This window comes from Bos taurus, chromosome 10, assembly GCF_002263795.3.
Source record: "Bos taurus isolate L1 Dominette 01449 registration number 42190680 breed Hereford chromosome 10, ARS-UCD2.0, whole genome shotgun sequence".
Lineage (NCBI taxonomy): Eukaryota > Metazoa > Chordata > Mammalia > Artiodactyla > Bovidae > Bos > Bos taurus.
Window position 1 is genome coordinate 51,676,786 of NC_037337.1, and position 22,860 is coordinate 51,699,645.

General features: G+C 38.8%; 2 protein-coding genes across 4 annotated transcripts in view; one reads left to right on the plus strand and one right to left on the minus strand.

Annotated features, from left to right (window-relative positions):
- ADAM10 (ADAM metallopeptidase domain 10) overlaps positions 1-3,145 on the plus strand; it is a 144,137-nt gene extending 140,992 nt beyond the window's left edge. For 2 of the 3 annotated variants that reach the window (XM_024997276.2, XM_024997275.2), the window contains exon 16: positions 226-2,475. In XM_024997276.2, coding sequence (XP_024853044.1) covers positions 226-320 — 95 coding nt within the window. In that variant the 3' untranslated portion in view covers positions 321-2,475. Of the gene's footprint in view, positions 1-225 lie in introns of all 3 variants that reach the window. The other variant, NM_174496.3, reaches the window with a different exon arrangement.
- A 16,998-nt stretch (positions 3,146-20,143) lies between these two features.
- The window catches only part of LIPC (lipase C, hepatic type), a 162,114-nt gene continuing 159,397 nt past the window's right edge, over positions 20,144-22,860 (minus strand). Inside the window, 1 exon segment of the mRNA NM_001035410.2 lies at positions 20,144-20,301. Coding sequence (NP_001030487.1) covers positions 20,190-20,301 — 112 coding nt within the window. The 3' untranslated portion in view covers positions 20,144-20,189.

Sequence of the window (22,860 nt, forward strand, 5' to 3'; positions counted from 1 at the left end):
CTATATTGGGTTAATGAAATGAAAATATTATTGAAATTATTTTACCTGTCTCTGTTTTATTTTTTACATTATGGCTACCAGAAAATAGAAAATGATGTATGCGGCTCATACTGTATTTGTTTTGGACAGAGCTGGTCTAGAACCTCTTTTTTTATTGAAATGGCAGCTTTGTCTTTAAAAGATTGAAAAGCTCATGATAAACCTCTTTTGCTTTGTGACCCACAGGCACTTTAAAGAGGAGAAGACCTCCCCAGCCCATTCAACAGCCCCAGCGTCAGAGGCCCCGGGAGAGTTATCAGATGGGACACATGAGACGTTAACTCAGCTTTTGCCTTGGTTCTTCCTAGTGCCTACAATGGGAAAACTTCACTCCAAAGAGAAACCTATTAAATCATCATCCCTAAATGAAACCCTCACAAATAACAGTAGAAGAAAAAAAATGGCAAGAGATCATTTCCTCAGATCAGGTGGAATTACTTAAATTTTAAAGCCTGAAAATTCCAATTTGGGGGTGGGATGTGAAAAAAAAAGAAACCCCATTTTCTTATAGACAGATATTTTTAACCTAATGGCACAAAGTCTTAGAATATTATTATGTGCCCCGTGTTCCCTGTTCTTCGTTGCTGCATTTTCTTCACTTGCAGGCAAACTTGGCTCTCGATAAACTTTTATCACAAATTTAAATATATATATATTTTTTTCAACTGCCAATCAAGGCTAGGAGGCTCGACCACCTCAACATTGGAGACATCACTTGCCAATGTACATACCTTGTTATATGCAGACATGTTATTTCTTACGTACACTGTACTTCTGTGTGCAATTGTAAACAGAAATTGCAATATGGATGTTTCTTTGTATTATAAAATTTTTTCCGCTCTTAATGAAAAATTACTGTTAATTGACATACTCAGGATAACAGAGAATGGTGGTATTCAGTGGTCCAGGATTCTGTCATGCTTTACATGGGCAGTTATGAGAAGAGAATCAGTTTACCTTTTCCTCATGATGGAGTTGGTTCTGATATTCATTTTGTTTTATCAAATGGCTGCTAAGAGCACAGGATTGACGACGCTGAAGAACACAGTTAAGTGTTGTGAAAACTGGACATATGCAGCATACTACTACTTCAGACTTAGTTCTTTATGTAAATGTCTGATTTCTGCTTACTTATTTTAAACTTTCTAATTCAATTCCATTTTTGAATTGATAGGTGAAATTTTTATTCATGTTGGTAGCAGTTAGGTCAATGAAATGATTCTTTTTATTTGCAGCCTCTTATTTGTATGTTAATTATGTTTTGGGTTTTGTCCGATATGGAAAAGAAAAGCTGTGTGTCTGTTTTATCAAGATATTTGAACAGAGTTTTCAGCATATCATGATCATTGGTAACCACTAAAGAGGAGTGATTTGCTCAACTAGTAGTTAAAATTGTAGATAGGCCTTCCGACACTTTTTTTCCCTAAGATATTTTATCAGCAATGAAGGTGAAACAGCACAATGTCCCATTCCAAATTTATTTTTTAAACAGGTGTAAATAATTGGCTTTTTAAAGAAAGAAGTCAAAAGCGTTTAATGTATTAACAGGCTTATTGCTATGCAGGAATGGAAGGGGGCATTACAAAAAAAACTTTAAGCTTGTGACATATTTATTGCTTGTTTTCCAACTACATCATGTTAAATTAGAAGTAAACAGCTATGATTTTCCTGGCTTCACATAGGAGGCAAATTTAGGCAAAGTTGAAATGATTTGTGTTTGGCTTTTTTTTTTTCCTTTTTTTCTTAAGAGTATAAGGTTTACACAATCATTCTCATAATGTGACGCAAGCCAGCAAGGCCAAAAATGCTAGAGAAAATAATGGGATCTCTTCCTTGTAAACTTGTACAGTATGTGGTGACTTTTTTCAAAATACAGCTTTTTGTACATGATTTAGAGACAAATTTTGTACATGAAACCCCAGATAGACTATAAATAATTCTAAACAAACAAGTAGGTAGGTATGTATGTAATTGCTTTTAAATCATTTAAATGCCTTTGTTTTTGGACTGTGCAAAGGTTGGAAGTGGGTTTGCATTTCTAAAATGGTGACTTTTACTCCGCCAGAGTTCTTAGTAACTTCTTGAGTGTGCTAGACTTTGAACATGTACATTTTTTGCTTGAAATGTTATCCTGTGGTAGGGTTTTGGCAGGTGTACAACTGCCCTATTTTATTTTGAGTCTAAGTTAAATGTTTTCTGAAAAGAGATACGTGCACTGAACTCTCTCCACTCCAAATCAAGATGTGGTAAAACAAGAGGATCGAGACAAGTGAGATCTAATACTACTGTCAGTTTAATGTCCACTGTGTTTTATACAGTATCTTTTTGTTCACTTTGGAAATTTTTACTAAAAATTGCAAAAAATAAAGTATTGTGCAAAGATGTAAGGTTTTTTGAAACTTGAAATGCATTAATAAATAGACTTGATGAAATCAACTTGAAGGTTTCATACTCTTTGAACTTTGAGAACTATCAAAAGAAGCGTCCCGCAAGGCCGCCTTTCCTTCCTAAATGAAAGAGATGGTTAAGCAGAAAGGGAATTGCCTCTTCCCACACAAGTATAGATATCTTTATTCTTAGTTAGGACTCCATGTAAAAATTTTTGTGATTAGATCTCTTTCTATACACAGTGAACATTTGAAAAACATTTAACTAATCTTAACTGCTTTGCATTGTTTCTAATCAGTATTCAGAGTGCCTAAACGTGTCTTAGTGGAAGAGCTGAGTCATTTTGGAAACTGTGGTCTTATATATTTTTTCCAAAGTTTTGAATGCTAAATACTTCATTTATTTTAAAAGTTGAGTTTGATGTTAAGTGTGTTTTAAAAATTTGAGCCATGTTTTCCTGCTTTGTCAAATTCATAGCACGTAAGAAGACTTGACATTTCAGCCTTCCTAGAAAAAGAATTGTAAGCCTGGAATAGTGCCCTGCACAGAATAATCTACCCCAAACACAACTTATTTTTTTAATATATTGAGGCCAGTTTAAATAAGTAGTATTTGTTAAGTGAGTAAAAACATGCAATACTTTTTACTTTAATTCAGAAACCTCAAAATATGTATTATGTTTAATTATGTTTATTAAACTATCAATATTAACTCGGATGATTACAAGTTTACTGTTTTTACTTACAACTGCATATTTAAATTTTGTTTAGATTAAATCAGCAATGGAATAAATTATTACACTTTCTGGACTAGTGCCCTTTATAGTGTCAGAAAATATACAGTTTGGGGAGGGACTTCTTTATGGGAATGGCAGCTTTATCTGATCAGTCTTGTTTTCTGAGGTGTTTTCAGCAGTTTTTGCTTTGGGTACTTTGTTTTTGTTATATTACAGACTAGTGAAAACTGAAGATTTCTCCAAACTGAGCAAACCACTCTCAAGTTCTTATATTTGTCCCTGTGGTCTGTACATTTTAAGACCTAAGGATTATTATTTCTCCAAAGGTGGGATTAGTGTCCATGGCAGCTGTGCAATTACGGGTTCTTGTTCTTGGAAAGGGTTTTAATTTCCTAAGTATTTATAATCGAAAGTATAAGAGGGTCAATTTAGTAAGTCCATTATAAAACTGGACAGCCCGTCTTCAGGGGTTTAGGAAATGATGTTCCTTATCCAGATGGGGAGGGAGGAGGGAGGAGGGTTCAGGATGGGGAGCACACGTATACCTGTGATGGATTCATTTTGATGTTTGGCAAAACTAATACAATTATGTAAAGTTTAAAAATAAAATTAAAAAAAAAATAAAGAGTCAAGGTCTCCCAAAACTAGAGAGCGAGTTGCATTTAGCTTTAAAGCAGCTGCCAAGGACAGTTATTCTTCAGAGAAGTCACTAAAGTTGCAAGAAATTGTAGTTTCCTGAAAAGCACTTTTGACTTCTAAGTAGCAAAAAGGATAATCAGTTTGCCTCACAGAACTCAGCTTCAGTTTCAGCATTTCTGGTTTTATGTTCTCATTTAAAAACAGCTTCCATTCAAATCTTTTTCTGTTTATTACCCGTTTAGTTTTTCCACTCTCATTTCTGTATACAAACCTTTATATTTAGGATACAAGTGAACCTTTGTATTCTGCACTACTGTCTTATTTGTGTATGTTAAATGCAAACATGTATGCACTATTTTCAGTAGAAATTTATGTTTTGTAATTGATAAGCTTTTCAGAGTATTTGATCTCTCCTGTGAAAAACAATGCAATGCTAGGTAAAAATGGCGGGTAGAGCAAAATACTTATCAGCCTCTGTTTTTTCCTAAAATTTCTGCTAAAATCACAGTGATTGGGGGAAGAAAAGATCATATCCAACAAGGATAAGGAATACTGGAGATAACAAGAACAGCATTTTATAGACTCTGGAAAGCATCTGGAGAAGTAGTGTCTGACTTGGCAGATCCTGGGAAGCCAAATCCTAAACCAGCATCGGAAACATGAGAATAGCCCAGTTTCTATTGTTAACATTTTGGGATACAGTCTTCAACACTTTTCTATGTAGCTTTCTTATTTAACAATAGATTGATATTGTATCTACATAATTTTAATGACTGTAAATATTTCATTCTATGGATGTATTGTACATTTTTAAAAACCTATTGTTTGGACATTGAAGTTTTTAGATTGTTCATTATTTTAAGTAATCCTTTAAGGAAAATTCTAAGGCAAATAATGAAATAAATTCCTAAAAGTGGAATTAAATGTGAGTTAAAGACTTTCTAAAGATTGTTGATAAAAATTATGATGCTGTCTTCCAGATAATATGTACCAAGTTATACTTCTTCCATTAATGTATATTAATTAGCATATTATATAGATAATTTATTAAAATCTGAGAGCCCTCTGGTTAAAAATTCACATGCATGTAGCCATGTGGACTTATTAGAAACAATAGTAGAATACTCCTGCTTAGTTGACTTTGTTAGCTTTGGACAAAACCCAAATGAAAGTCAAAAGTAGTGCCCTGATGTGGTCTCTAAATATCACTTTCTTCAAAGAAACCTGACTTCTTGGATAACTGGCTAATTCCAGGTATAGGGAAAGAAATGTGTATGTAGAGCCGAGAAAAAGCACTGTCATACCAGAAAGCAAGGAAGCTACTAGAGATCTATCAGAAAAGATTCAGGAAGCATCTTGAGGAAATTTTCATTGGCCAAAACTTTTACTCTATGAATTAATAATGATAGTTTACAAAACTATAGTTACCTTTGGAACTTAACTATTCTAGCTAATAAAGAGGAGTGATACAGTATCACCATTTTTATCCCACAATGATTAAGGGACCCAGACAATGATCAGTAGTGACCACTAACCTCACAAAAAAGCAGTCAAATAATTTGTGCCTCCTAATGGAAACACACATACCACTTATGAAGCAGTCCAGCCAAAAGTCAGATCTGATCTTGATCAAGCCTCTGGATCTAACCACCTCTTTACTAGAAATGACACCCATGGCTCAGCAGGTAAAGAATCCACCTACAATGCAGGAAACACAGGAGACTCGGGTTCGATCCCTGGATTGGGAAGCTACCCTGGAGAAGGGCATGGCAACCCACTCCAGTATTCTCGCCTGAAGAATCCCATGGTCAGAGGAGCCTGGCGGGCTGTAGTCCACTGGATCTCAGAGACATGACTGAAGGGACTTAGCATGCATTCATGCAAAGGAACATGTCAAATGATACCACAAAAGATTTAATCAGCAAATCCCGACTGGAAAACTACAAGACAAATGACCCTGTTTCTTCGCCAACTGAATTGCAAGGAAAAAAAGATGGATTAAGAGAGACTGAAGATATTATACCTGCCAGATAGTGTATCTGCCAGTACAATTTGTGGATTTATTTGGATCCTGATTGAAATAATGAAAAATAACACCATTGGGAAAATAGGAAAACTTAACTGGATATTTGATGATTTTAAGGATTTTTGCAGTGATTTTTAGGTGTGAAAATGGTATCACGGTTACATTTTTAAAAGGAGCCCTTTTAGAGATGCATATTGAATACCTAAAAGAGATGATAACGGTGTTTGCTTATAAAGAGTTGTGAGCTGCAATTGGGTACTATCTGGGAGTAAAGTTGAAAACAATTTTGACTGTGAGTTGATAATTGTTGAACCTGGGTAATGGCTGCTTGGGGATTCATTATAGTGTCTTCTCTACCTGTGTTCCTATTCAAAATTTTCTGTAAAAATTTAAAAAAAAATTTAATGTGGATTATTCTTACAGAAGCTCATTCATTACTGTTTTAGCAACAATTCACGACAATGGCCTATATTCATAATGATTTTTTAAATAATGATTTTAGTGGAATTAAACTTGAACCAGTCAAGCAAGCATAATTAATTATATTCTGCTCCAGTTATGATGAATGATTAATTGATTTCAACTGCTAGGGTGAGTGCTTGAAGCTATCAGTCACTCAGTAATCATAGCAAGCAGGCCATTAGATCCCTCCTTGCTTGCTAGATTTTGTGGGGCTTAATAGCTATTTAAGGAAAATATTTTCTATTAAAACATGTCAAGGAATATGATCAGATTATCCACATTTAACCTGTGTGTCCCATATTAGAATGTGTTAAGTAGTTCAGTACAGTAAGCTGGATTCTAGTCTTTCTCCTTAAAATGATAATCATCCCTGGAGGTGGAAATATATCTTTAAAAAGCTATCTTGAAATTGTTTTCTGTGTAAAGAAATTAGAATAATTTGATCTAGTGTAAGTTGTCTTTATATAAAATGTGTTTCTATTGTATGTATTCTAGACATCATTTTGAAAAGTGAAACCTATTTGGTAATACTGAACTAATTAAGCAATTTTATTTTTCATTCTCATGTATATTTTATTCCCTCCCTCCCCGCCTTTTAGACAGTTTTTATTTCTAAACCTCAAAAGGCCTGCTTTTATAAAGTGTCAATGTTATGATTAACTTTTCATTACTTTGGATTTGCAATCGTAGTTTTTATTTTTTGCAGTGCCTATTAGTAGCAACTCTGATTAACTGAATTGACCTATTAACCATTTTTTCTTCTTCTCCCTTGAAACCTTATCAGAAGATGTTTGGAATTCTTTGGCTTATGTGGTCTGCACGTGTTGATTTGTGTGGACTGGTTGCCTCGGTTATTCACTGGATGGATGGATCTGTGTTAAGCTCTTGGTTGCTCCAGCACCTCTGCTGGATGATAGGAAATCAGTAGTGAACTTAACAGTCCCTGCCCTCGAGAAACTTAAGGCTGGTGGGTGAGACAGACACAAATCCTATATCATATGCTCAGTGCTCAGTCGTATCTGACTCTTTGGGACCCCGTGGACTGTAGCCCACCAGCCTCCTCTGTCCATGGGATTTCCCAGGCAAGAATACTGCAGTGGGTAGCTGTTTCCTTCTCCAGGGGATCTTCCTGATCCAGGGACTGAACCCAGGTCTCCTGCATTGCAGATGGATTCTTTACTGTCTGAACCACCATTTGAGCAATACTCATGTGAATACATGTCAATATCAACCATGATAAATGCTGTGAGGGGGGAGGCCTTGGTGGTCCAAGAGCTGGTCATGCAGAGATGAGATTGAGGAAGGAGGTGGGACTAGTCAGGGAGGACATGGCATGCATCCCCACAAAGTGATGCTTGAGTCCAAATCTGAAGAATGAAGAGAGATTAAATAGGTCAAATAGCGTTTTTATTAATAGTGAATGGTTATATATTGGGCACTGAGAGCTAGTTTTTCTTTTGGGAAAGGTAATATTTTTTGCTCTTGATTGTATCATATGTGAACCCAGCTATTTAGATTCCTTTGTGCATTTTTTTAAAATGATTTTTCATTTTTGTGGAACATATTCATTTACTGAAGAGCTGGCTTGTACTTTGGCAGATGTCTTACTTGGTTACTGTTCTTAAGGATGTTGGCAAAAGTTTGAGAGTTGTAAAAGGCCCTTGGCTTTGCAGACCTTGGTATCTGTATCCTGGCTACCATAAACTGAGAATCAGGACCTCTAACCTCCTGCCATGCTGGGTGAGGTGTCCTTCTTATTTGCTGCATTGTGGCATTCTGTTTGGGGCTTCCCAGGTGGCACAGTGGTAAAGAACTTGCCAGCCAACGCAGGACACGCGGGTTCCATCCCTGGGTTGGGAAGATCCCCTGGAGTAGGAAATGGCAACCCACTCCAGTATTGTTGCTGAGAGAATTCCGTGGACAGAGGAGCCTGGTGGGCTACAGTCCACGGAGTTATGAGTCAGACACGACTGAGTGAGCACACATGCAGGCGCAGCATTCTGTGCATTCTCTGTCATAGCACATATCACATCATGGTATAATCCTGCCCTACCCAAGCCAAGCTCTTAAAAGAATCGTCCATTCCCAGTGGCTACTTCAGTTCCATTCGCTTATCAACCTGCTGTGTTTTGTCCTCAGCCTCCCAGGGACTGTAATCCAAGTTCTCAGGGAGCTCATAATCTGGTGGAAAGGAAAAATGCCAACAATCATAATGCAATGGTATTTGTGCATAAACTATGAATACAGTGTAGCTAGAAACTCAGAGGAGACGCCTGTGTGAGCCAAGATGATTTCCCAAAGGATATATGCTTGAGCTGAATTTTGAAGTTTTGGTAAAAGTTAGCCCAAACTTACTTTTACTTGTAGATATAATTAAATGCAAGGCAGTTTCTTGACTGTTTCATGCTGTTATACTTTGATGCCAGTGGGAAGCCAGTTTCCTCTGTCTGGATTGCCCTTCTCTCTTGGTTCTTCTATAGTGCTGAATTTTATTGATCGCCATTTTCTTGAACTTGTGTATGGTAAGTATTCAAGAAACATTTGTATTTTAATCAAGGGTGTGTGCTTTGCACAGTAGGCAGTGTGGCTAATTTCATGAAATAATACACAAAAGTTAGTGTCATCACGTTACCCACACCCATACGTGCCTCTGATTCTAAGTCCCTTGGCAGCATGTCTTCCTCCTCTCACCCCCAGAGAGGTTTGCTTTCAAAATCTAATATGCATTTGTATTTTTAGAATATAAAATATACCCACCATGTTTTGCACAAGTGGGAAAAGCACAGCTTAGCTTTGGAGTGTATAAGCAACACATTATAACTTCTGGCACAAGAAATAGATTCCTAAAGCTCAATTTAGAAATTAAATGGGAAGGCCCTAGCTTCTTTGTATGTGTGGACAAGTGTTTTCTTTAGCTAATCATCAATAGTATTTTTTGGTCTGATTATTTCATAATAAAAGGTAGAAGTTAAACATTTTCTTTTCCTGCAGCAAATGTCCAGATCAACATTTTTCTATAAACTTCACAAAATACTAGTTCCATAGGTTTTAAAATAACTATTCAAAAAAATAAGTTGGGAGGGGATGTGGATTCCAGGGTCAAATGAAAATGCTGAGCAAAAGTCAAGTGGATTTTTGTTTATTGACTGAGTTTTTAAAAAGTTAGGTTCTTCTAAGTGCATCTAATACTGTATATTAACTCTGATTGTGCTCTCTAAAAGGGTCTTACAGAGTGCTCCCAAACCAGGAAACTCCTGTTCTCCTCTGTCCCCTCCATCCGAGGGTCTAGATTCTGTAGAAGCATTGTGTATTGCTGTGTAGAAGGTGTATGCCTTTGTAAGATCCCCAGCCAGGGACAGGTTCTCTTACCTAAGGAATTCTTACAGGTTTGGAGCTTCACAGCTACTACACTTGTCACCTATGAAGCATGGGTCATAGAGGTTCAGAGGTCAGGCTTTCAGCCTGCTTTTTCAGTCTTACATGCATCTCTGCTTTCTGTGAATGTGGTTACCAACTTTGTTGATCTTGTATCCCAAACTGAAAAATCTTGAGTAAACATTCATAATATGGAAATATTTATAAATAATGCAAATGTTATACTTATGTTTCTATGTTTTAAAATAAGCAAAAATTTAAAGGGATGAGTAAAAGATTAATGGAAGCTACGGTATTTCTTCCCACATTCCAATAGGTCTTTTCGCACACACCTTGGTGTGTACCCAGCCCGCTTTGTAAACCTCTGGCTTTAGAGACAGAATCTACATATCTTCCCAGTCAAGTAGCTTTCATCCTCCCCACATTCCTGGGTTAAGTATGCTTTCCGATGGAACACCAGAGCTGTTGAGGAATGCAGGGCACTCTTAGGTACTCACTTCTGAAAGCCTCCAAGATAAAGTAAACAGTAAATGGAAAAAGCAAGTATTAATAAATATGTGTAGCATGATTTCTTCTGTGTGAAATTTTTGAAGTTTGTAAAGATACATAATTTATGTATAGAAAATGTCTACTTGATACATTGGAAACTGTTAAATTATTTCTGAGCTCTGGAATTAAGGGTCTTGGGAGAGGAAGAGGTTTTATTTTTAACTTTTTTCTTCCATATTATTTGAACTTTTATGAAATATTCTTTTTATAATAAACTATTTAAAAATGACTGCGTATAGTGTGATGTCAAATATAGTGCAATACACTGTCATTGTTGATGGTTGAAGTTGGGTGATTGGAACATTGGCTTCCTTACTATGTTTCTACTTTTATGTATCTTTGAATATTACCATAAATGAAAATTTAAAATTAAAAATAAATGCACTACAGAAAGAGTCTATAGAAATACACCACATAGTAATTGATTGTTCTGGGAATAGGAAGAGAGCTGAGGAATGGAACTTCAGATACCTTCTCCCCATAAGTTCTTATGTTCCATGAGTGTGTGTTGCTTTTAAGGGGTATAAAATACTTGTTTGACTTCCCACATACTTAAGGAATATACAAAATGAATGCACAAGCCATGAGTGTTTAATGGGTAGGGCTCAGCTGTATCATAATAAGATCTTGAGGCTTGTTTTATATTAGGATTCTTGAGCTCGATAGACAATAAACAAAGGTGAAACTCCAAGGCATGGCCAGGCAGCTCTGCACTTCCCCAGCTGCATCAGGGAGCGCACAGCTAAGGGTTTGCTGTGAACGATTTGCACTGTGAGCCAGTTCCCAGGCTCTGTAACGTGAAAGACATAGAGTACCTAGTGAGCTCTCATGGTAGGGTCCAAGGGAATTAATACATAAAGGATATTTTCTGTTGCCAGCTGCAATGCTGGGCTGTGTTCATAGACATAGAATCTGTAAGGAGGAAAATGATGGTTCATTAACTGTGTGACTTTAGTTAAAGTTAGTTAAGCTTTAAGTACCTCATCTGTGAAACAAGGATGATAATATTAGCTACCTCGGGGACTGTGATGAGGATTAAATGAGAATGTAAGGCACCTTGCATATGGTGAGCACTCAAATGCCAGCTATCCTTGTTTTCATGTGAAAACCTGCTTACTGAGCCTGCTTACTGAGCTGAGAACATTTAGCTTGTGAGCAAGTGTTCACTGATTAAGTATTTTCTCAAACAGCCACGTGGTTAGGGATGGTTGGTCTTTGGTTGATGCTGTCAACTCTAGCAAGTTTAAGTGTGGGCACATAACCCAGTCTGGCCAGGAAGATATGCGGGGATTCTGACTTTCTCTGGTTGTTGTTAAGTCTTAGTGTGCTGCCTGAGGCTGCAGCATCCAACTTGCTATCAGCCTGAGGATGAAGCCAACATCAAGGTTGGTAGAGAGAGGGGGAAAAAAAACCCACTTTATCTTAATGATATTAAAGAGCTGCTCAATCAACCTTCCCCAAAGCCCATGCTATCTTGAGACTTCCCTGTTTGTTGAGATTTTTTTTTTTAATGTTTTTTATTTAAGCCAGTTTGAGTTAGCTTCTAAAAGCATAATGATAGAAACTGTACCAGAAAATATTTGTGGTAGGAGTGGTGGCATTTATTCAGTGATAGTCATTGAGCCCTTTGAAACGAGAAACAAGAGAGGAAGTTCTGACACATGAGGAATGAGGAACAGGAGGTTCTAGAAAGATTAGCAGCCTGAGCGCATTGTGCATTTTTTCTACTTGCAGCTTAACCCACCTGCCTCTCCTGAGCAGAGCAGCTGCTGGGGCCTCCAGGAGGCAGACAGTGCCTGGAATGTTGGTGAGGTGTTACCATCCTGACAGAGGATGTTGGGGGTGGGGGGAGGTCCTTGGGAGTGTACCTGGTCTCCCTGGTTCCTGAGGAGCTGAGCAGGTGAGTGGAGTTGCTTCCAACCCTGAGTTGAAGAGGTGAGAAGACCAGGAAAGGCTTCCTTCTCATGCTTCCCTGGAGGACTGGCAACCTGTCTGCTGCTAAGCTGTGGCCAGGGGAAGTTGAGACTGCTGTTCCTTCCACTACTTTGGGAATGCTTCCACTTAAGATACATGGGACAGAGCCCGAAGGAACAAACAAGGGAAAAGAAGCTCCCTTGTGGGGCCCAGCAGCCAGGGAGAAGGATTACAACAGAACCCTCAGAGCAGAAATGGCTATTGGCATAGATACCTTGAACCAAAAGAATAAGAAAACTTGAGACTTAAGTGCAATGCGCTCACACGTGCACACACACACACGCACACTCTGATTTTCTGAGACCAAAAAAGATTTTGATGTAAAAGTTTCAAGAGATGAAGGAGAAAGTGGTCACGGTTGATGCCTGAATTAGTATCATGGAAGATAAGAGAAAGACACCTCAAAGCACGGTGCAAAATCACAGATATAAATCAGGAGATGGATAGACACCGAGAAGGGGGTGGAGGATACACTAGAAGAGGCAATCAGTAATATAAGGAGTTTCTTAGCTGATAAGAGATTTGCATCTCACAGAGTTCCAAGAACGATTGATGATAAAAAATACTCCTAGGCATATTATATCTCTGAGCTACAAGAATAGAAAAAAATCTTATGAGTTTCCATAGCAAAGAACAAGTTACTCCTAAAGGAGGAAGAGCCATCCTAGTACTGAACTGCTTATCTACAACATGGAATCTGCCACCAATGAGAGAAAAGGACTCTATGGAAATTGAGTGAACTTTTAGTTCACTCAGTCTTCCAAAATAACTCAAGAAATAAATTACCAGTTTCTTTTACTTAGTGACCAAATAAACTCGGAGTCAAAGTCTCCATAAGAATGATGAAGGGCCAGGAGAATGTAAAATGTAAAATGGTAGAAGTGATCACCGCCCAAATCAAGGTGTATTACTAGCACCTGGATGGACACAGCACCTGCAGAATCTCAACTCTGACTGAGGCGTGCTGCTGGGCTCTCCTCTCTGTGAAAGCCTGTTCTTTTCCTGAACTGATCACATCACCACCTGCCTTGACAACTCCTCTAAAAACAGTCTGGAACTAAACATAGAGAAGCTCAGCAAGTCTGGGCATTGCAGGTGGGTGGGAAGCAGGGAAATGTTCCAAAGGTCTCCTTTGGGGCGTTAGCTGTGGGACTGGCAGGGGAAGTGGATGTATTCTAAGATTTGGAGTGAAAACGCTGAAAGAATATTTTCATGGGAGAAATTTATGTCTGGTTTTCATATAATGGCAAAGTAAAGTCATTGCTATCTGATTATGAGCAACAGGAAAGGGACCCTAGCAGGAAATATAAGGAAAATTCACAAGACAAGTCATGTTAACAAGATGGAAAGGGGAAATAATATCAATTTGATCAGTCTGCAAAAATAAATACAATGAAAAGTAGGAAATAAGTAAGCCAATAACTAAATAAGATAGAGGGGTACAATTATTATGCTAAATTTGAAGGGACTGGTTTTTTCCCACTAAAAGAGACACCTAGATTGAGCTGGAAATATAAATGAACCAGCTATACAACATCTAGAAGGAAAATGTCTAAAACTTTTAAAGAAAAAATTATAAAGAAAGGGATGGACAAAGATACTAAGCAAATATATATATATTTTTAAAAAATAGCAAATTTAAGAGTAGACAAGGAGAAATTTAACATTAAAAGCAACATAAGAGGAATTTTATCTAACCATGTAAAGCACATATGCAGAATTGGCATTAGTTAAGACTATGTGTACCAAACAATATAAATGTAAAGACAACTTGATATAAATTTTGTAGATTTCAAAACATGTTTGTCCTTGACGGGGGACGAGGAGCCATTAAACAAAGAGACCCACACATTGTCAGGGCCAGGGTGGGGGGACTGAGGCCCTTGCCTTTGGTGTGCAGTTTAAGGTGGCTCCAAAAACTCAGCTATCAAGAGAAACAATATTTTAGTGCAGTATTAAAAAAATCAAAATTAATGCAAAAACCTATGATGAATGAAATACCATATTTTATATGAAGACAGGATCACTGATTTTTTGTTGTTGTTGTTGTTCCAAAATGGCATGGTCACGTATAATTTTTCCAGAATTAAAAGATGTTAAGAGTGGGTGGGAATAGGGGGGTGGGGGCCAAAATATTCATTCGAATTTTCCCATAAGATGTTACAGAAAAACCCGGACAAACTTTTTGGCAGCCCAATACATTTGTGTAGGGTGGGATAATCTTTGTTAAATTACTTCTGGGGCAGTACCACCTCAATTGGGACTTCAAGCATGGGAAGAAGCTGGGAGAATAGAAGGGGAAGGCGGAGAAGCAATAGAGAGCTTTGCACCTTTCAGGGAACTGAAAGACGGTCCACGTGCCTAGACCCAGGTTCTCAAAATTAGCACATATTAGAATTACCAGGAAAGCATTCAGATCTCGCGATACCCAGGCTTTCCCCAGACCAAGTTAATAAAAGTCCCTAGGATTGGGGCTGAGAAGTAGGCTCTTTTGGAAGCTTCCGAGGCAGTTCTAACGTGCAGGCTGAGTTGGGACCAGGTGGACCATGATGTACGGAGTGAGGGCGACAAGACTGGAGGGAAAACGGGAAGCTACCATATTGGTAATTTATTTTGGGCTTTTTTTCCGAAGAGCATTGGGAAGTCATTTTAAAGGCTCAGAGCAGGAAAACACACCCTGGTGCTGTAATGAGAATGGATTGAAAAAGGATTGGGTACAGCGAGAAGAGGCGGAAAGTTGTCGCCAACATCCAGGTAAGAGTGTCAGCTTGGGTTAGAATGATGGCGGCGGAATCAGGGAGATGTAAACGCAAGAAGTATGGGTAGGGGACTTCCCTGGTGGCCCAGTGGCTAATACTCATGCTCCCAGTGCAGGGGACCCTGGTTCAATGCCTGGTCAGGGAACTAGATCCCACATGCTGCAAATAAGACCTGGCATAGCCAAATAAATATTTAAATTTTTTTTTTAAAAAGAAGTATGGCAGAATCCATAGGATTTGGTGATTGCTCCATTGTGAAGGGCCAAAGGGGAGGAAGTATTACAGTTGCTCCACTCCCCACCCCCATGTCTGGAATCAGCAACTAGTGGTGTAGTAAATGATACACACTGAGCCATAGGACAGACAGCTTGGGGAGAAGCAGGATTGGGGGGTGCAGGGAGGACACCATGGGCTCAGTTCTGAACCTTTGCAGCTTGTGAGACAGCAGAGGGGGAACCGTTGAGAGTGGCAATTGCATATGCAGGAGTGCCCTCCACTCAGGGGGCACCCCACACTGCAACTCTAATGTGGGAGTGGTTGGCCTGCATGGGTCAAAAATGAAGGCATAGAAGTGGGAAAATGGCCTAAAGAGGGAGAAGCAAGTGAGCAGAGAAGGAGGCCTCGACCTGGAGGAGTGCCAACCTTGCCAGGCTGAATAGAGGGCAAGGACCAGAGAGGAGATGGAGAAGTGGCGGGAAACCAGCAGGGCACCAATTCCTGAGGCCCCAGAGAGAGCATCACTCACAGAACCACTGAGCATTCAGAGGACTGAGACCCCTGTCAGCTGGGCTGAGCTAGGAAGTGACTGGTGAAGTGACTGCCTGGGTGGATAAATAAGACCCAGTTAGGCAGGGAGGAGGACATTCTGGAGGAAAGAAGAGGAAGAAGCCACAAGACAAGGCAGAGATGATAAGTGTCGGGAGGGGGAGGTTTCCCCCTCTACTCCTCTTGAGTTCTTACAGCCGTGCATGCTAAGTCGTTTCAGACGTGTCTGACTCTGTGCGACCCCGTGGACTGTACCCCGCCAGGCTCCTCTGTCCTTGGGATTCTCCAGGTGAGAATACTGGAGTGGGCTGCCATTTTCTTCTCCAGAGGATCTTCCCAATCTAGGGATCGAACTTGTGTCTCTTATATCTCCTGAATTGGCAGGCAATTTCTTTACCACTATCTACCTGGGAAACCCTTGTGGCTGGACTAATAATGAAGTTGACACAAGACAGATTAACAGGAGAAAAATAAACATTGAATTCATGCACACGGCAGTCTCATAAAATGGGACCTAAGATGTGGCCAAAGCAGGCAACTTTTATACTTATTAGACAAAGAAACAATGCATTTGTGAGGAATTGACAGGACGAAGAAACTTAGGTTTTGGGTGGTCCATTAATAAAGAATATAAGCAGAGTTTGGTCTTGGGGTAGTAAATTAAAGAAGTGACAAGCTTTGTTTATACAGGCTTCTCAGACCCAGTTCTTTGGTGATAAGAGTGTCCGTCCTACCTTCAGATCAGAAAGGGCACCTTCACAGGAGAGATTTATTCCCTGCTTTTAGGGAGGTACAAAAGGGTGTCCCTCTTGCACTGGCCATTTCCTAAGTAACTTTAATCCAAAATAACCAATATGCCATTGTGGCATTTTGGAGGGCAGCCTATCCTGAGCCCCAGTGGAAGGAATGAGGTTTGCTGGGGGCCATTCATCACAGAGATCATTGGAATTCAAAAAGTTTGTAGTATGAGATAAGGTAAGCAGGTTGGTGGTGACTCTGTGGATTGACTTTAGTATCCCTCTTTTTTAACATATATTTTCAATGTGGACCATTTTTAAAGTCTTTTTTGAATTTGTTACAATACTAATTCAGTTTTATGTTTTGTTTTTTGGCGGCGAGGCATGTGAGATCTTAACGCCCCAACCAGGGATCAAACCCAAACCCCCTGCATTGGAAGGTTCAGTCTTAACCACTGGACCGCCAGGGAAGTCCCCTCAGGCTTCTTCTTGCCAATCTATTTACCATCCATCTGACCTCCCTCTCATCCAGGCTCTGTGGGAGACCTGGCCTTGCCCTGGGCAGTCTGACTTCTTGCTTTGCCACCCCAGAGATGTGTAACGACCACCAAAATTTCAGTGTTTGTGGCAACATTATCAAGGTGAATGCTGAGGACAGGCAGCTTTGCTCTGGAGGGCAGCACATGCATTTTAGTGTTGAATGGAATGCTTGTTTCCCTCTCTCTGACTTGGGGCACCTCAAAGAGCCCAGCTGCAGTGTTACTGACGCCCCATTTCTTTCCTTGTGCTTTCTTACAAGTAAAGCACAAACAGGCTTTTGCCTGAAAGGCAAGATGCCAGTGTTATCTTTCCTGAGTGGGCTCATAAATACAGATTCTTTGGAGGAGAGGTGAGTATAATCAGCGAACCAGCCAGCATTTTGCATGTGCAATGAACAGATGTGGCTGCATTATTCAGTTTCCCTATTTGACTTCCCTCCTAAGATGTTCTTCAGAAAATGTGATGTCGATGAACACATCTTCCCAAGTGAAAAGTAATCCATGCCAAGAGGAGTCTCGAATGTTCCTGTGAGCCATTTGTCATGTTGGTTGCTTATTGATTTCTCTGCCCAAAATGTTATGACGTCCTGTGTCACTTCAAGTTTTCCTACAGAAGGTGAAATAATTTCTAATTATATTTTGTGTGAAACTAATTAGTATTGGAAAGTATGCTAGAGTAGAGAAATGGTTTTAACTCTGCCCTTTATTTTTTCTTTGTATTACGGAATGTGACATTCATACTGATAGTGCATGAAGAAATTCACTAAAGAATGGTGATAAAAATGAACACCTGTGCAACCACCATCCGGAGTGACATGTGCAATGTTGCTGGCACCGGGAACTCTAATGTGCACTTCCTCTTTCCAGATTACTACAATCTCATTCTTGGGCCAGGGGTGTTATTGATTTCACTTAGTATTTTACCACCTATCTTTTTTTTTTTTTAATAAAATTGGTTTTATTTTTTAACTTAATTTAATTAGAAAAACTTATTATTTATTTTTAAATTCTTGGCTGAGCTGGGTCTTTGTTGCTGTGCATGGGCTTTCTCTAGTTGTGGCAAGTGGTGGCTGCTCTCTCTCGTTGCGGTGCTCGGGCTTCTCATGGCCGTGGCTTCCCTTGGCCACTTCCCTCTGGCACAGCACAGGCTCTGGGGTGCGTGGGCTCAGCAGTTTCAGCGCGTGGGCTTAGCTGTCCTGCGGCATTTGGGATCTTACTGGACACGGGATCAAATCTCTGTCTCCTGCACTGGCAGGTGGATTCTTAACCACTGAGTCCTTTACCACCTATTTTATCTATCATTATTGGTACACTTTAGCTCTCCTTGTGACATACTACATATATATTTTGTGTGTTTGTGTAAATGCATAAGCCCACAGTGCTTCCTTAAATTCTGCTGCCTCGATGCTTCTCTGGTCTCACTCTAGACTCAGCCTTATCTTGTTATGTGTGTAGCTTTGGGTCATCTTTTTTGCTGCTGTTTAACAACCATTAGTAAGTATATACCACAGTTCATTGCATTGCATGGGTGAATATGTGTACTGTTTCTGGTTGTGATGTTTTCAAGGCTGATAGGAGTATCCTTTGACTAGTACATAGATTCTACAGGGTATATAGCAAAAGAATATATATATATAAAGTGGTGTTTAAAATTTTTTAATTTAATTATTATATTTTTGACTGTGCTGGATCTTCATTGTTGTGAGCGGGCTTTCTCTAGCTGTGGTGACCAGGATTCTCATTCTGGTGGCTTCTCTTATTGTGGAACATGGGCTTTAGGGTGTGCGGGCTTTAGTAGTTGTGGTTTGTGGGCTCCAGAGCATAGACTCAGTTGTAGTGCATGGACTTAGTTGCTCCAAGGCAACGTCGGGTCTTCCCAGAGCAAGGAAGGCATTGGCAGATGGGTTCTTAACCACTGGACCACCAGGGAAGTCCCAAAAAGGGATATTTAAAGTTTTCTCTGGATAGTCAATGATAAAACATGCTAATCTAATGCAAAGGTTATCTTATTGTAAATTTTAGTATTTCTGACATAATGGAAAACATTGTTCATTTTAGTATCTAATATTTCTAGACACACACAATAGCCAAAAGGGCAGTCAGATGCTTTTGCAGTCAAGAGTAGCATTCGGGACACAGTATACAGCCTTGACCCAGCTGTCCTTCCTGCCCCACATCCTTTAGTTCTGTGGGTCCTTCCAAGAAAAATAAAAGTGAATCATGCAATTGATTTCATCAGAGGCAGACATCTCTTCAGGACTTTTGTCTGCAGGAGTCCTGCTCTGGGGAAGAGCATGTGAATGATGAGCTGTGTAGAGCTGGGGCTATGCCAAGGTCAGGTGAGGCTTTGACGTGCATAGTGAGATTCTCCTCTCTGAATTACGTGAAACACAGATCCAAGTAATTGCCAGATCTAGTATTTCCTTCACATGCTCTGTGGTGGAATTTGCTGGTCAAAGCATCATTATTTCATTTATTGGGCAGTGTGAGATTTGATATCTAAGTCTTTGAGATAGTCCAAGTTTTCCATTAGCTTTTGTAGCAAGCATTAGTAAAAGAGGAAAATGGTACTTAAATAATAATTTAATCATTACAGTGACCAACTTCCCAGCTTTTATGGTTATCATTAGTAGTTTTAGGAGAATTCTACTACTCTCAGTTTGGTTCAGGGAAATAATTGTATGATTTGTTTGATGGAAACTCTTAGTTTAAGTAGAATTTTTTTTCTTTGGGTGAGCTGAATGGTCTTAAAGGGTATGTGCTTTGGGACACACAGCTGTGATTAACTGGAATTTCACTTTATAGAAGTGCTAGTTATATTGTAAAGAAGTACCTTTCCAGCATGCTTCAAAAAACTGATCAGAACAAACTAGCAGGAAATATGGGAAATTTGACTTAATTGTAAAAGACATTTTAAATTAGAACAGTGGATCTCAGATGGCTCTTGAATTTGTACTTATTTGCATATATTACCAATTAGTCAGAAAATTGGGAAATGTCTGGTTACACTAATATTTGAATATAGTTACATAACAGTTTGGAAAATCTCAGTTAATAACAGTGAAATGAGCTCCCTTTTAAATCTAAACCCTATTAAAGCTTTATGCAAGATTCTTTATGTAACTTTGGTTTCCAAACAAAGCAACCATTCCAGATAAGGTATAAAATCATTTATTCTTCACACTAGGTCTTCATTAAAGCTCATCTGATCTTTCGTTTCAGTGTTTCAGAGTTTGCTTCACATCTCACAAAGGTTTTCTCCCGGGCTGGGTGAAGTAGTAGATCATTCATGTTTTCTGAGCAAAATGTCATTCTGCATAGGAAACATCAAACAAACATAGCACTAAGCTTTGGGTGGAGCTTATTGAAATGTTTCGTCCTTTGTTAAATACTCAATTCATGTAACATGAACTTTATGCTATTTTTTTAAAAGAAAAAAAAAAAAAAAAACTAGGTCTTTAAGACCGCAAATATTTTTATAACTTCAGAGAAAAACAAAAGCCAAATCAGTTAAAGCAATCTGTGTAAGGCTTCCAGGAGCTCTTCATGGTGTGATATTTCACTTCTGTAAAGAACTCAAAGTCCTAGGGCAGTCCTGCTTTGTTCTGCCTTATACAGCTCATCAAAGATTTGAGAGTAACAATTGTTTCTTTCACTACATGACCCTGTCTCCAAGGCAAACATTCGCACTTTCTTCAACTGTTCCTCACAGGCAGGCTTCGCTCCCAGCCTTCCTTCTTTGGACACACTCCAGTTTGTCAACAGCCTTCTTAAAGGTACCTGGGCATGAGGCCACTGTCACCAGCATCTGCCTGGCTCAGCAGTGTAAGCCTGCCCTTCCCTTTTATTTGATCTTCCAGCCACAAAGGACATCACCATGGGTTCTGGGTCTCTCTTGGAGACCAACAGCTGATGACTCTGACCATTGGTTTGGCCTGAGATGCTATTTTGTGTTACTGACTTCAATTGAATCTATTTGGGGGGGAAAAATAGCAATAGTCACAGAGAATTGTAGTTTTAGCTTCTTTTTAAAAAAAAAAAAATGTATCTAAGGTCAAGTATTTACTAAATCAAACATCTAAAATTAAAAAGTATTGTAATTATGGATGCATTTGAAAAATTCAAATAGTAAAATATATAAAGTTGAGTATTAAAGGTCTTCTCCATCACCTTTCACTAATATGACTCCTCTCCCTGTTTTCATGGTTTGGTTTCTGTCTTTCCAGACCTCTTTCTATGCATTTACACTTATATGGATGTTCATATACAAATATAAAATTTGTTGTATGAATTTTTCTGAAAAAATTTCCTCATTATCAAATAACGTACTTGGAGACCTGTTTGTATAAGTATATACACATCTATTTCATTCTCAGATGGGCCTAAAGATGATCATACTAAGTGAAGTAAGTCAGACAGAAAGATAAATACCATATGATATCACTTATATGTGGAATCTAAAATATCATACAAATGAACTTGTTTACAAAACAGAAATAGACTCACAGACATAGAAAACAAACTTATGCTTACCAAAGGGAGAAGTGAAAGGGAAGAATAATTTGGGAATTTGGAATTAACAGATACACACTACTCTACATAAAGTAGATGGACATCAAGGACCTTAGCACAAAGAACTATATTCAATATCTTGTAATAACCCATAATGAAAAAGAATCTGGATAGGTGAATCACTTTGCTGTATACCCGAAATACTATAAATTGACTATATTTCAAAAAAAAAATCTATTTGATTCTTTCTCACCTGCTATATAACATTCCAGTGTATGGATGTACCACAGTGCATTTAGCCATTTTCCTATTAATGCAGATTTGGATTTTCCCCAATGGGTTAGTATTTACAAATAGTACTGCAACAAACATTTTAGTGCATAGATATCCTTAGTGGATATGTTGAATATTTCCCCAGGGTAGACACCTAGCATAAAATTCTGGGTCAAGATTCTGCATATGTCAAATTTTGATAATATAAGCTCCATGAGACCAGGGGCTTTATCTACTCTGTTTACTACCGTATATCCGGTAGCCACAGCAGTGTCTAGCATAAGATATATGTTCACTAAATGTTAGTTGTTGAATGAAATTCCCCTACAGAAGCTCTGTAATTTATACTTCCACGAATAGTATATGAGAATGCCCGTTTCTCCACCCCTCTACTAACTCTGGATGTTATCTGTGTTGTGACTCCTGCAAAATTAATGGGTCACCAGTGATAATTTCATTGATTTTTGGTCTGTGTTTGTATGATTACTGAGGCAATCAAATATCTTCTCATTTTGTTTAGCCAATCACTTTTCATGTCTTGCTATAGAACCAATCTTCTCTGCTCTCGGTCTTCACCCTACAACAGTCCTCTCACCCCTGACTTTGTGCTTTGGGGGAAGAAAGTCACCTCTCATTCAACTCCTTCCACAGAGGTAAAGAGCAAGTCACTTAACCATTTTTTTTCTCTCTCTTATTGTTAGCAAAGAGATTAAGATAGTGAGGTTTGTTTGCATCCCAGCTCTGGGATTTTAGTTTGTAAAAGGTACTCAGAAATTGGTAGTTGTTATTAGCTGCATGAGGTACATATTATAATTCCCATTTGTTCCTAAAGAACTGAGTCTCAGAGAGGAACAGTTATTGTCTGAGCCGACATAGGTGGAAGCAGTGAAATCAAGATTTGACTTTAGGTCCAGCTGATGCAGAGGTCATTGGATTCTGTCTGCGTATTGTTCTTCTCACTGCCTGTCTCTCTGGGAATCCCTCTTAGCCTCCCTGAAGCCTGCTGCAACATTGACCCACAGAACCAACCTGAACCGTTGTCTTTCTTAGACTTCTAGACCCTTCAATACTAGACTCTCACTATTCA